At 47.8% G+C, this 14,994-nt stretch overlaps 2 protein-coding genes across 2 annotated transcripts in view; one reads left to right on the top strand and one right to left on the bottom strand.

The window, feature by feature from the left end:
- PDE6D (phosphodiesterase 6D) overlaps positions 1-5,506 on the bottom strand; it is a gene marked incomplete at its 5' end in the record, with an annotated part of 58,162 nt that extends 52,656 nt beyond the window's left edge. Inside the window, one exon of the mRNA XM_080689672.1 lies at positions 5,457-5,506. Within this exon, the coding sequence (XP_080545798.1) occupies positions 5,457-5,506 (50 nt within the window). The remainder of the gene's footprint in view (positions 1-5,456) is intronic.
- A 696-nt stretch (positions 5,507-6,202) lies between these two features.
- The window catches only part of COPS7B (COP9 signalosome subunit 7B), a gene marked incomplete at its 5' end in the record, with an annotated part of 32,572 nt that continues 23,780 nt past the window's right edge, over positions 6,203-14,994 (top strand). Inside the window, one exon of the mRNA XM_080689927.1 lies at positions 6,203-6,265. Within this exon, the coding sequence (XP_080546053.1) occupies positions 6,203-6,265 (63 nt within the window). The remainder of the gene's footprint in view (positions 6,266-14,994) is intronic.

Here is a 14,994-nt window from a genome sequence, read left to right as displayed (position 1 = left end):
TTTATTTATTTATTTATTTATTTATTTATTTATTTTTTATTTTGAGGTACCAGGGATGGAACCCAGGGGCATTCTACCTCCATGCTACACCTCCAGCCCTATTTTTTATTTTGAAACAGCAAAGGGCCTCACTTAGTAGCCGAGGCTATCTTCGAACTGTGATTCTCCTGTCTCAGCCTCCCGAATGCTGGGATGACAAGCCTGTGCCACCATGCTTGCTTGCTTGCTTGCTTGCTTGCTTTCCGTCCGTCCGTCCGTCCGTCCGTCTGCAGTACTGGGGATGGAACCCAGGGGCATTCTACTTCTGAGCTATACCCCCAGCCCTATTTTTTATTTTGAACAGGGTCTCACTGAGTTGCAAAGACCTCACTAAGTAGCAGCTGAGGCTGTCTTCAAAGCGCGGTCCTCCTGTCTCAGCCTCCCAGGTACTGGGATTACAATTGTACACTGCCATGCCTGGCTAACATGATTTATATTATGATGTGACAATAAAGTACTAAAACATTCCTGTAATCCTCCAAGTACTGAGAATACAGTCATGTGCCACCATATCCAGGTACAGTATGACTTTAAACATAGACTCTGTTCATGAAACGGCAATCATACTGTAAACTATACTACACCACGCGAGAAAACCATGATAATACACCAAGTGTGTACAGGCATGAAAAGAAATGAATGAGCTGGGCATGGTGGCGCATGCTTACAATCCAAGTCCTTGGGAGGCTGAGATAGAAAGATCACAGGTTCCAAGCCAGCCTTGGCAGCTTAGTGAGGCTCTTAGCAACTTAGTGAGACCCTGTTTAAAAAAAAAAAAAAAGGTCTGGAGGTGTAGAACTGAGGTACAAGGCCCCTGGGTTCCACCCCCAGTACCAAAAAAAAAAAAAGCTGGGCATGGTGGTGCATGCTTGCAATCTCAGTACTTAGGAGGCTGAGACAGGAGGATCACATGTTTGAGGACAGCCTCAGCAAGTACTGAGACTCTCATCAACCTAGTACGACCCTGTTTCAAAATAAAAAATAGGCCTGGGGGTGTAGCTTGACAGTAGATTGCCTTGTGCTTAATCCCCAGTATCTATCTATCTCTCAGAGGCATTCTACTTCCGGACTATATTCCCAGACCTATTTTTTTTTTTTGGTGGTACTGGGGTTCCTGGAAGCCCTTCTACCTCCGGGCTACACTCCCAGACCTATTTTTACATTTTTTATTTGGAAACAGGGTCTCCTAAGCCAGCGCGCGCGGCTGGCTTCGAACCTGCGCGATCCTCCTGTCTCTGCCTCCCAAGCGTGGGGATTACAAGCGTGCGCCACCACGCCCGGCTCCCAGACCTATTTTTTAAAAAATATATTTCATTTGGAAACAGGGTCTCACTAAGTTACCGAGAGCCTCACTAAGTAGCTGAGGCTGGCTTCGAACCTGTGTGATCCTCCTGTCTCAGCCGCCCAAGCGCGGGGATTACAAGTATGCGCCACCACACATGGCTCCCATGTCTTTATTTTAAAACTATAAGAAAAGAATAGACTAACTGATGGAACCAAATGGAAAATATTGACAAATTTGAAATAATTTAAAAATTCTGTGCAAACTAGGCATGATGGTAGATGCCCGTAATCCCAGTGTTTGGGAGGCTGAGACAGGAGGATTGCGGGTGTGAGAGGACAGTCTCAGAAGTAGTGAGACTCATCAACCTAGTAAGATTCTGTTTCAAAATAAAAATAAAATAGGCTGGGCATGTAGCTTGGAGTTGAATGCCCCTGGGTTCTAGCAACAGTAACTCCCCTTCCACACGCAGATTCTGTTCAATGAAAAAAGACAAATTTACACTGAAAGAAAATATTTGCAATATACACAACAGGAAATAATAATAAAATATATAGAGAATACACCTAAAGCAACGGGAAAAATAAGCAATTCAATAGCAAAATGGGCAAAACCAAAATTAATGAGTAGTTAATATGAAAAAATGAAATGGCCAAATATGAGACTTGTAACTTTTCTAACAACAACAATAATTCTAGCCCATGCATAGTGCTTACTATGCTCAGGAGCTGTGCTAAATGCTTCAGATATCGACTCATTTATTCGCACAACAGCCTCACAAAGACAGGTCCTGTTATTATTTCCACTTCACACACGAAGAAATTTAGTTTTGGTGGTGGCCCTGGGGATTGAACCCAGAAGCATTCTACCTCTGAACTACACTCCCAGCCCTAATTTTTTCTCTTTATTTTGAAACAGGGCCTCACTAGCTGGGGCTGGCTGCGAACCTGCAATCCTCTAGTCTTGGCCTCCCAAGTACTGGGATTACAAGCATGCACCACCATGTCTGGCTCATGTGAGGAAACTGAGGCAGATATTTAAAGAAGCTGCTCGGGGACTACTACTGGGAGTACAGGGCTAGAATTCCAATGTAGGCAGTTCAACTCTTCAGTCTAGCTACCCCCCCTTTTTTTTTTTAGCAGCACTGGGGGTTGAACCTAGTAGCACTCTAGCACTGACCTACACCCCCAGCCCTTTTTATTTTGACAAAGGGTCTCACTAAGTTGCTAGCCTCAGTCCTCTTGGGATTACATCCAGGGGCCACACACCTAGCTCCAGTATAGCTCTTAACTGCTATGTATCATACCACCTCTCTAGGGGAGTGAGGGATGCAGGAAAATATATATTAAAATATAAAACTAGCCGGGTGTGGTGGCGCACGCTTGTAATCCCAGTACTTGGGAGGCTGAGGCAGGAGGATCACACAGGTTTGAAGCCAGCCTCAGCTACTTAGTGAGGCTCTCAGCAACTTAGTGAGACCCTGTTTCCAAATAAATTATAAAAATAGGGCTGGGAGTATAGCCCAGAGGTAGAAAGCCCCTGGGTTCCATCCCCCAGTAACACACACACAAACAAAAATTATTTGTTTTCCAAATTTGCAAAAATCAAATAGATTGACATAGTCAATGTGGAAAATTGAGTATTGTCAACATTGTCCTAAGAGGGTTTTCTTTTTGTAGTAATAAATGACAGACACTATTAATAGACACTTTTTTTTTTTTTTTGGGTGGTACTGGGGTTCCTGGAAGCCCTTCTACCTCCGGGCTACACTCCCAGACCTATTTTTTTTTAAATTTGGAAACAGGGTCTCCTAAGCCAGCGCTCGCTGCTGACTTCGAACCAGCGCGATCCTTCTGTCTCAGCCTTCCAAGCGTGGGGATTACAAGCGTGCGCCACCACGCCCGGCTTAATAGACACTCCTAAAGACCATTCTGAAAAATCATGTTTACCCAGTAATAGGTGGATAATAATCATATAGTTTCCAGCACATTATTACTATCTTTTTTTTCATAAAAGTATGAGCAAATCCTAAAGTTCCTGTTTGTCTCTTCTATCTCAGTCGAAGGTATCTCAAAGATTTCTTTGCTAGAAGTTTCAGTGCAACAACCTCAGGGCACCTGCACACAATGCCAATAAAGGCTAGCAGATGAGCACTCCATTGCTCTGGTGCTAATATTTATGTGGCTGTTTCCCTTGTGCTTCATGATTCGGTCAGCTGGAGTCAAGCTTTCCATGAAAATCTATTTCCTGGGCCGGGCGTGGTGGCGCACGCTTGTAATCCCCGCGCTTGGGAGGCAGAGACAGGAGGATCGCGCAGGTTCGAAGTCAGCAGCGAGCGCTGGCTTAGGAGACCCTGTTTCCAAATAAAAATGTAAAAATAGGTCTGGGAGTATAGCCCGGAGGTAGAAGGGCTTCCAGGAACCCCAGTACCACAAAAAAAAAAAAAAAATCTATTTCCTGATGCCCCAATATCATCACTGAATTGGTTAATTCACCTCTCCTTTGAGTGGGCCGATACAGGTAAGTTTTCTAGTCTTTTTTTTCGTCCCTACATTTGTTCCTTAGCCTCTTTCTCAACAGGTTTGAAAGTCAAGATGGAAGGTAAGAAGCTCAAACTTTCCTTTTCTGCTTTGTTCAAAACATTTCTTGTTTTCAGCAATGTTAATTACAATTAGACAGAAATAATTGTTTCTGAAATCTCTGTTTTCCATAGTCTCTAGTTTACTGTACAAGGTATACATGTTAAGTGACTATATATATATATATATATATATATATATCCATGCCACAGCTTTTCTAACGCTTCAGTCATCCTTTTCTATGCACAGGTTCCATTTTGAAGAGAAATAAAGGAAAGTACATGGAGCTAAAACGAGTAGTTATAAAATTTCACTACACAAAAGTACTGAAAGTTTATCATCAATGGCAGTGTGCAATATTGATAAGGCTTTCATTTATACATCTCAAACTTCCCATATCTTTTTTCATTGTGTTCTAAAATTTACTACCAACCTAACTTCTAACTATGACAAGGCAATTAAAATTTGCACGGGTGTGATGGGCATTGTGAAAATACAACAGGCAGCTCAGAGGACAGTGCTTTACTAAACCTCCAGGGGAAGGGGCACTAAAAGGATGATGGCATTTCACCGAGGGAGGAATCTAGGACCTATTCATATTGTTGAGATGGTCTGAAAGAAAGATTAAGGTGAAGATTGTAAAAATGGAATACACGGTATCAACTTATTTTTCCTTTGCTTCTGATGGTGACAGACAAAACTATCGGACTTAAACCACAAAGCTTCCTTACTACTTTAAGGAGAGGGGGCTGCGGCACAACAGGCCTGAGGCAATGATTTCTATAGCCTACTACATCCTACCCACCTGACCTCCAGACAGTCACAGAATCGCTGGACAGCTCCCTCACAGCTAGGGTTCACCAGCCAGGGCCCGCGGGCAAAGATCCCTTAGCTCCGAGTCTCAGTGCCACCAGAGTACCTCGGGGCACCGCACACAAGGTCCCGGTGCCCGTCTTGCTGGAAAGAGAGCGGAGGAGCTGAGAGGAGAAGCAGCGACATCAGTGCCCCCAAAGGCCAGGAGAGCCTACGACGAGGAGCTCTTGGGTTCCTCTCCCCACCTTCGTCACTTCTCCAGCCCTGGGAAGAAGCCACAAGTGAGGGACAGAAGTTGTGGAAACAAGACGGGGTGGAGGAGGGCGGGGGCCGAGAGAGTTCCCCACCGGCCGCTGCGTTCGTCCCACGCAAGGTCATCGGCCCCGAGTCACTTTCCCGGGCCCCCGGGGGGGCTTCCCGCCAGGGCCGCTCGGAGGCTCGGAGGCCCGCCCGCCGCGCCCCCTCGGCCCTCGCCCTCGCCCAAGCCCGGGGGCGCGGCCGCCGCCCCCAGGCCCCCGCCTCCCCGCCGCCGGCGCCCCCCGCAGCCGGCCCGGCCCCTCCGCCTCCGCCCGGCTCCCGCCAACGACCCCCGCCTCCTCCCGCGGGCGCCCGGCGCCGCCTCCCGCCGGGGCCCGCCGCCCCCGGCCCGGCGCCCACCCGCGCCCCCTCCCCGGCGCGGCTCCCCGGGGAGCGGCCGCCTCCCGAGCGCTCCCGCCCGCCCCGCCCCGCTCCCGGGCGGATACAGTTTGAAGCCTCTCAGGATCTCCCGGGCCCGCTCGTCCTTGGCTGACATGATGCGGCGGCCGCCGCCCGCGGCTCTCCCACGCTGGCTGGCGGAGCCTCGCAGACCGTGTCCAGGCGCCGAGGATGGAGCCGCAGCCCGGCCTGGAGACCTCGGGCGAGCAGCGGCAGCGGCCAGACCCGGACCGGCCTCTCCCTCCCCTCGCTCCCGCTCCTGATCCCTTCTCCTTCCCTCTAGCCTCCGAGCGCCCGCCCCGAAGCCAATAGGAACCCCGGCTCGGCGACTGGCATTCTGACCGGCCAATAGGAACGCTCAGCGGCTTCGCAGGGGGACGGAGAGCGTCCATGGGAAAGGCCCGCCCCAAGAAGTCCCACAGGACCGAAATTTCTTTTCGATGTTGTTGCCTACAGTTTGCCCCAGCGGAGGGTTGGCCTGGGAGCTGCAGAGACTCGAGGGACCCGCTCCCGCCGCTGGGTATACTACCTGACGGAGACGAAGGCAGGTTGCACTGTGCGAAGTGGCGGAGACTACATTTCCCAGCTTTCCAGCTCGGGGGACCACAGATCCCGGCGCTCCGCGGAGAGGCCAGGACTACAAATACCAGCATGCCCCGCGCCCCGCTCTTCTAACTTAGACTCAGTGTGCCGCGCAGTGTGCGCAAATTCAGGAGCCTGCTCGCAGGGTGGGTGGTTTCTGCATCAGAGACTTGAAACCAGGCGGGAAGACCCTCTTCACCTTCAAAAGAAGATGACAGTCCACAGAGAATTAACTTCTGTTTACGTGGAACTCAGAAGTCCCCTGCAAATCATGGTAAGGCTGCAAACAACAAACAGAAACATCGATTAAACCATGAAAGATTACGGGACAAAATGACTTCCTCAAACCGTGCTCTTTTGTTGGTCTGGGGCGCCTTTGAAGCGTTTGGCGGGGATTTCCTGCTTCGGACTGGGAGAGATATTGATTGTATACTGGGAATAACCATACCGAGGGACCCTTAAGGAATTTGATAATTCAATCTCAGTTTTTACTCGTGAGGAAATTGAGACGCAGAGAGGTGAGAGATTGTTTACAGCCCTCAGCAAGTTGGGGCAGAGTTAGAAAGCGGTCCTAAGCGGCCCTCAGTCGGCTGACCCGCAGACTGGGTCACACTAGGGAGGGGATATTTTTAGTAGCGTGGCAATGTGATTGTTATTCTCTTTGATGAGCAGTTTTCCAATCCAGGGCTAGGTAAGCACGTATTTGGTGGATTTCCTGCAAATGAGGAAGTGTGATATTTGTTTATCCTCAGTCTAGGTAGGACTCGGTGTTTCGACTTGTTCCTCCTTGTCACTCAAGGTGACATTTAGTGTAATTTCAAGAAGAAATCGGTGGAAGTCATGGTTTCCTTGAAGTCTTCTATGTCTTCTCCTCGGCCTTGCTTCCTCTTCCTGGCCCCCTTTTCACCCATCTGGGCACCCACCCAATTTTTTCTTCCATGCAACTCAACAAATAAGCTTTTAGCTTTTATTATTTGTCAGGCACTGAGTGGGTGAAAGGTGAAAGACATGGTCACTGTCACTAGGAATATGACCATATATTTAGGGAAATAAAGAGAGTCCGCTGAGATTCAAGATGGAGTGTGATGATTGGCATAGAAGAAATGACATAAGAGTCCTCACAGGAAAGAATGCCGAGCGGGAGAGTTTTAAGCAGCTGACAAACTTCATAGAGGAGGTGGGACTTGATCTTGAAGGATGGGTAGGATTTTTTTCCATGTTAAACTTTTACTGCATGCATGCAGTAAAGGGAACAATTTTCACATGTATGCCCCTGTTTTCCCACGGGTACACCCCTGTTTCCATAACCCCAAATGAGATGTAGAACATCTTTGGCACTCATCGTCCCCCTTCCCAGTCTGCACTGCAGAGTCACATCTGGAGGGAGCCATCCTTTTGACTTTAGCACCATAGATAAGTTTGTCTGTACTTGAACTTTACTTATATGTAATCATACAGCATGTATAGTGTATGTCTGGCTTTCTTTGTGTGTGTGTGGTCCTGGGAATTGAACTCAGGGATGTCTACCTCTGAGCTGTATCCCCAGCCAAATTTTATTTTTATTTTGAAACAGAGTCTCACTAACTTGCTGGAGGGCTTGCTGAATTGCTGAGGCTGGCCTTGGTTCTCCTGTCTCAGGCTCCCAAGTATTGAGATTATACGCATGTGCCACTGGGCCCAGCTATGTCTGGCGTTCTTGTTCCCTGATATTTCTGTGAGATGCATCATGATGTGTGTTCCTTTTTACGTTGTTGTTTTCATTTACTTTGTAGTATCCCATAGTACGAATATGCCACCATTTCTTCTACTGTTTATTCTACTGTTGGTGGGTATCTGTTTTTTTTTTTCCTTTGTGCCCCTGGGCATTCTACCTCTGAGCTACACCCCCAGTCCTATTTTATTTTTATTTTGAAACAGGATTTCACTAAGTTGCTGACACTGGCCTAGAACCTGTGATCCTCTTGTCGAAGCCTCCCAATGATTGGGATTACAGGTGTGCATCACCATGCCTAGCTTTTTTGCTTTTTTTTTTTTTTTTTTTGTGGTCCTGGGGATGGAACCCAGGGGCATTTTGCCTCTGAGCTATATCCACTGCCTTGTTTTTTATTCTTTATTTTGAAACAGGGTCTCACTAAGTTGCGGAGGGCCTCACTAGATAGCCGATGCTGTCCATGAACCGTGATCTTCCTGTCTCAGCCTACTGAATGCTGGGATTACAAGCATGTGCCACCACCACGCCTGGCTCTTTATTTTCTTGAAACAGGGTCTCACTGAGTTGTCGAGGGCCCCACTAAGTAGCTGAGGCTGGCTTCGAACCTGTGTGATCCTCCTGTCTCAGCCTCCCAAGTGCAGGGATTGATTACAAGTGTGCGCCACCACACCTGGCTTTGTTGTTGTTGTTTTTGTTGTGGACACGTGCACACATTTCTAGGAGAGTAGCTGTTGGCTTGTAGGGTCACATGATCAGCAACAGTAGGTACTGCTAGTTTTCCAAAATGATTGTACAATTTATACCATCACCAGCAACGTATGAAAGTTCTAGTTGCCTCTTACCTTTGTTAATAGGGTGGTTGTTGTCAGCCTTTTTAATTTTAGCCACTTTGGCTAAATATGGTATCTCATCCAGGTATTTATTTAAAATTTTCTGATGTTGAGTACCTTTTCATATGCCTATTGACAATTTGAATGCTCTGTTTTTATGGAGTACTTGTTCAAGTCTTTTGCCCATTTTTTAAAATTGGGCTGTTTGCTGGGTGGAGCATGCTTGTAATCCCAGTACTTGGGAGGCTGAGACAGGAGGATCACAGGTTCAAGGACAGCCTCAGTAAGTAGTGAGACTCTTTTTTTTGTGTGTGTGTGGGTCTGGGGATGGAACTCAGGGGCATTTGACCTCTGAGCTACATCTCCTGCCTTATTTTTATTCTTTATTTTGAAATCGGGTCTCACTGAGTTGCAGAGGGCCTCACTAAGTAGCTGAGGCTGTCTGCGAACCACGATCCTCCAGGTCTCAGCCTCCAAATGCTGGGGTTACGAGCGTGCGCCACCACGCCCGGCAGTAGTGAGACTCTTATGAACCTAGTGAGACCCTGTTTCGAAACAAAAATAAAATGGGGGCTAGGGTTGTAGCTCAGAGGTAGAATCCCTCTGGGTTTCCTCCCCAGTTCAAAAAAAAAATTGGGCTGTTTGTCTTCTTATTCATTTTTAGTTCTGTACACAGTTGGAATGCAGAGTTCTTTGATATATGCTTTGCATAATATCTTTTCCAAGGCTGTGGCTTGTCTTTTCACCTTCTTATTGGTGTTTTGAAACAAATTATTAATTATTTTCTGTAGTATAAGGGATTGAACCCTGGGGCATTCTACCTCTAAGCTCTACCCCCAGCCCTATTTTCTTTTTCTTTTTTTTCTTTTTTTTCTTTTTTTTTTTTTTTTTGGTGGTACCAGAGGTGGAACGCAGAGGCTTTCTACCTCAGGGCTACACTCCCAGACCTATTTTATATTTTATTTGGAAACAGGGTCTCACTAAGTTGCTGAGAGCCTCACTAGGTAGCTGAGGCTGGCTTCGAACCTGTGCAATCCTCCTGTCACAGCCTCCCAAGCGCGGGGATTACAAGCGTGCGCCACCATGCCCGGCTTATTCATTTTTGAAACAGGGTCTCATTAAGTTATGGAGGGCCTCACAAGTTGCTGAGGCTGGCTGCGAACCATGATCCTCCTGTCTTAGCCTTCCAAGTACTGGGATTATAAGCATGTAGCACCACACCTGACTCTATCCCAGCTATTTATTTATTTATTTATTTATTTATTTATTATTTATTTATTTGCAGTACTGGGGTTGGAACCTAGGGGCATTTTACCTCCAAGCTACACCCCCAGCCCTATTTTTTATTTATTTAAAACAGGGTCTCTTAAGCCAGCGAGGTTGGCTTCGAACCTGCAAGGTCCTCCTGTCTTCGCCTCCCAAACGTGGGGATTACAAGCGTGCGCCACCACGCCCGGCGTCCCCCAGCCCTATTTTTAATACTCTATTTTGAAACAGGGTGTCACTAAGTTGCTGACAGCCTCACTAAGTAGATGAGGCTGGCCATGATTCTGTGATCCTCCTGTCTCAGCCTTCCAAGTACTGGGATTATAGCGTGTGCCACCATGCCCAGCTAATTCCAGCTTTTAAAAATGGAAATATATTTTAAATTGGTACTGGTAATTGAACCCAGGGCATTCTATCTCTAAGAAACCCCCTCCCCCCTTTTTTTGTGGTACTAGGGGAGGAACCCAGGAGCTTTCTACCTCCAGGCTATACTCCCAGACATTATATATGTGTGTGTGTGTGTGTGTGTGTGTGTGTGTGTGTGTGTGTGTGTGTGTGTATTTGGTGGTACTGGGGTTCCTGGAAGCCCTTCTACCTCCGGGCTACACTCCCAGACCTATTTTTACATTTTTATTTGGAAACAGGGTCTCCTAAGCCAGCGTGCGCGGCTGTCTTCGAACCTGCGCCATCCTCCTGTCTCAGCTTTCCAAGTGCTGGGATTACAAGCATGTGCCACCACGCCCGGCTCAAGCTACACCCCTTTTAAGCTGGGAATTCTTACCAAGGGCATTCTTACCTCTGAGCTCTACGATCTGTCTCAGAGTCCCAAGTACTGGGATCACAGGGTCCAATACCATACCCAGCTTCCCAGTGCCCTTAAGATAAAGTAAAAATTTCATTTGCTTATGCCCTTTGTGATTTGTGTGCTCATTTTCCCATGTTCAACTCAAGTCTTACTTCCTCCAGATGCCTGCCCTAAGTCACCTCCCCCTGGCCACAATCAGGAGAGCCTTACTTGTTCCTCTAGGGTCCTGTTGTAACCCTCTGTCATGCTCAGGAGGGCCTCTCTCTCGGGGTTGTGAGCTCTCCAACGTGGGCACTTTGCTCTAGTTAGAGTTTTACTGGGTACAGTACCTGACATGTGAATTCCCAAACCCATATTAGGTGTAGCTTGGAGGTAGAAAGCCCTGGGTTCAGCCGGGCGCGGTGGCGCATGCTTGTAATCCCAGCATTTGGGAGGCTGAGACCTGAGGATCGCGGTTCGTGGACAGCCCAGCTACCTGCTGGGAATTTTTGAAGGTGGGAACTTTGTTTTTACCTTCATATAATATATGAAGGCTCTAGAACATAATAGGCACCAAATAAAATTTTTTGAATAAATGAATCAATTGGAGCTGGTGCAGTGGTGCGCACCTATAATCCTAGTACTTGGGAGGCTACCACAGATAGATTGCAGGTTCAAGGCCAGCCTCAGAACTTAAGGAGGCCCTGTTTCATTGTTATTATTATTATTATTATTATTATTATTATTAATTATTATTATTATTTTTTTGGTGGTACTGGGGGTGGAACCCAGAGGCTTTCTACCCCTGGGCTATACTCCCAGACCTTTTTTAAAAATATGTTTTATTTGGAAACAGGGTCTCACTAAGTTGCTGAAAGCCTCACTAAGTAGCTGAGGCTGGCTTCAAAATAAAAGAATAAAAAATTGGGCAGGGGGTGTAGCTCGGAGGTCAAATGCCCCTGGGTTCCACCCCCAGACCCACAAAAAAACAAACAAAGCCAAACACCGTACTGACTTGACTGCAGCTCTGCACATCTCTCACTCCTGCTCCTGGTCTCCAGCACTCTGGGTTCTTCCTCTGCATCAGTATATGTATGATCAGTATATGATCTGCATCAGTACAGTACCAGCCTCTGTAACCATGGTCACTATCTCCTTTTCTCCCACTTTTGCCTGGAGAACGGGCTGGCTTTTTCTTTACTGAAATATTCTGCACTTCCAAAGTGATGTTCTGTCTCTCAGCACTTACCATGCTGAGAATTTTTTTCTTTTCTTTTTTCTTTTTGGTACTGGGGATGGAACCTAGAGGCATTCTACCTCCAAACTACACCCCCAGCCCTATTTTTTATTCTTTATTTTGAAACAGGGTCTCACTGAGTTGCAAAGGGCCTCACTAAGTAGCTGAGGCTGTCCATGAACCATGATCTTCCTGTCTCAGCTTCCCAAATGCTGGGATTACAAGTGTGCACCACCACGCCCAGCTACCTGCTGGGAATTTTTGAAGGTGGGAACTTTGTTTTTACCTTCATATAATATATGAAGGCTCTAGAACATAATAGGCACCAAATAAAATTTTTTGAATAAATGAATCAATTGGAGCTGGTGCAGTGGTGCGCACCTATAATCCTAGTACTTGGGAGGCTACCACAGATAGATTGCAGGTTCAAGGCCAGCCTCAGAACTTAAGGAGGCCCTGTTTCATTGTTATTATTATTATTATTATTATTATTAATTATTATTATTATTTTTTTGGTGGTACTGGGGGTGGAACCCAGAGGCTTTCTACCCCTGGGCTATACTCCCAGACCTTTTTTAAAAATATGTTTTATTTGGAAACAGGGTCTCACTAAGTTGCTGAAAGCCTCACTAAGTAGCTGAGGCTGGCTTCAAACCCGTGTGATCCTCCTGTCTCAGCCTCCCAAGCGTGGGGATTACAAGCATGCGCCACCACGCCCGGCAAGGAGGCCCTGTTTCAAAATTAAAAATTGAAAAGGCTGGGAATGAAGTGGTTGGTGTTGAATTTCTGAGCATCAGTCTTGTTTGACTCCTGCACTCTAACGCACAATAAGTAAATAGGGCTCTTTCCTCCACTTCAAAACCTGGAAGTCTGTGGAGTACACTTTAAAAGAATCAATTTTAACTGTTCAGTTTTGTGGCATTTCTTAGCCTTCTTTCCAGGAGAGTTGGAGAGCACCTAATGCCTGGAATTACATTTTGTTCAGAGTTATTGTTGTTGACTCAACCCATCTCTTGCTTATTTTAAGACATTTCAGAACAGAGGTTGCGAACATGGTCTTTAAGCCTGTAATCCCAGTATTTGGGAGGATGCTGAGACAGGAGGATCACAGGTTCAAGAACAGCTTCAGCAACTTAGATTTTCAGCAACCTAGTGAGACTCAGTTTGAAAACAAAACATATCTGGTTGTGGTGGCACACACTTGTAATCCTGGTACTTGGGAGGCTGAGATGGGAGGATTGTAGGTTTCCAGCCAGCCTCAGCTACTTCTTGAGGCTGCCTGCAACTTAGTGAGACCCTGTTTCAAAAATAAAGAATAAAAAATAGGGCAGGTGTTGTAGCTTGGAGAATGTCCCTGTGTTCCATCCCCAGTACCGAAAAAATTAAGACTCCTCAAAACAAAAACAAACCCAAGAAACAAAATACATTAAAAAAAAAATAGGTCTTTGAACCGGGCGTGGTGGCACACGCTTGTAATCCCAGCATTTTGGAAGCTGAGACCCAGCATTCGGGAGGCTGAGACAGGAAGATCCTGATTCAAGGACAACCTCAGCTACTTAGTGAGGCCCTTTGCAATTCAGTGAGACCCTGTTTCAAAATAAAGAATAAAAAATAGGGCTGGGGGTGTAGCTCAGAAGTAGAATGTCCTTGGGTTCCATCCCCAGTACCGCAAAAAAAAAGTCTTTGGTTTCATATAGTCTCTATTTCAAAATGTGCTTTGGCGTACGGACTTTGGGACTTTTAAGATTATTTAACTTACCTGAAAAATGACAATAATAAAGGCTATACTGTTATGAGAATTCAACGAGATAATAAAGGCACAGCACCTGGCACATGGAAACAGTGTTCAATAAACAGTAGTTGTTTTTGGCTTAACATTTCTCAGTACCTAATCGAGGGGAAGCCTCAGTTGCTTCAGGGAGCTGCTGGAGATGGGGTTCACTCAGCCAAAGGGATGATGGACTTGGCACCCAAGATGGTGATGGAGACCGCTATGGTTTGGGTCCCAGTATCTCCCAAGCCGAACTCCTTTCCTCGAGGCCCTGGCCACCTGCCTCCCGGCCCAGTTCTCGGGCTGCAGCCCTGCCAAAGCCCCTCGCTCTGGCCCCCACTGAAGGTCGGAGGCGGGAACTCGGTAGGGGGAACCTCGTGTGGGCGGAACCCGAGTGCCGCGGGGGGAGGTTTCCGGCGGAGCCACTCGGGCGACGGGTCGGCGGAGGCAGAAAAGCGCTGGACGCCGGGCCGATCATGGACGCTTGACAACCTGCGGTCAGGCGCCGGGAGGCCAAGCTTGCGACCAAGAGGACGGAGAGGAGGCCGGGACAGGTAGGGGCCGGCGAGAGGACAGGCCGCGCTAGGGCCGACGCGCCAGGCTCGGCTGGACCTCGGGCTCCGCGGCCGCCGCCGGAGAACTCGCGGCCATGCCGCCCCGCCCCCGCCCAGGGAGCCCGCCCGCCGCTCACTCCACGCCCGCGGCCTGCCGGAGCCAGCCGCCACCCGGCGGCCACTCCTGCTGCAGACCCCCAGCCTCCGCGCCGTGGCCGTCCTCGCTCCCTTCCTCCCACCCCCGCCCCCATGCCGCCACCTGGCCCCAGTGCATCGAAATAGCTCCTCCGCTAACGGGACTTCATCCCCGCCCCTTCCCTAGCTGCCTCCTCGGTCCCTTCAACTCCAGAAGAAAGCGACCATCACCGTCTTTTTAAACTCTGCCCCCACACGCTTTCATCTTTAAGCTGAGATCTTTTGGAGACACCGAAGTTCCTCCCCATTTCCCCACCTTCTCACCTCCCCAGCTTTTTCCTTTTAGTCTCTTGATGGAGATTCCCATCTGTCTCTTTACACGTGCCCACGTAGAAGGGCAGTGCTCCTTCCTCTCCTAATCGTCATCGTTTACCTCCTCCTTTCCCTCTCCACCCCTCCCATTCTGTCACCTCTGTCCCTCTTCCTGCCTCAGAACCCATTGTTCTCTAGCACTCCACCTTGTCTGTTTCTGACAGGACCTTCTTAGGTCAGTGTAAATGAGGCAACATCCTTGCTTCTCTAATGAAGGCCGCTCCTCTGTGTGTCCGACTCCATAGAAAACTTAGCCTCTCTTGCACCAAACTGTCCTTTTAAATTGTGCTTTGTTTCACTCTATCACTCGTCTTTTCTTCATTTTGTCCCACTTCCTGATGTG

Source organism: Muscardinus avellanarius (genome assembly GCF_963383645.1).
Source record: "Muscardinus avellanarius genome assembly, chromosome: 2".
Lineage (NCBI taxonomy): Eukaryota > Metazoa > Chordata > Mammalia > Rodentia > Gliridae > Muscardinus > Muscardinus avellanarius.
This window is presented reverse-complemented; position numbering and strand designations above follow the sequence as displayed.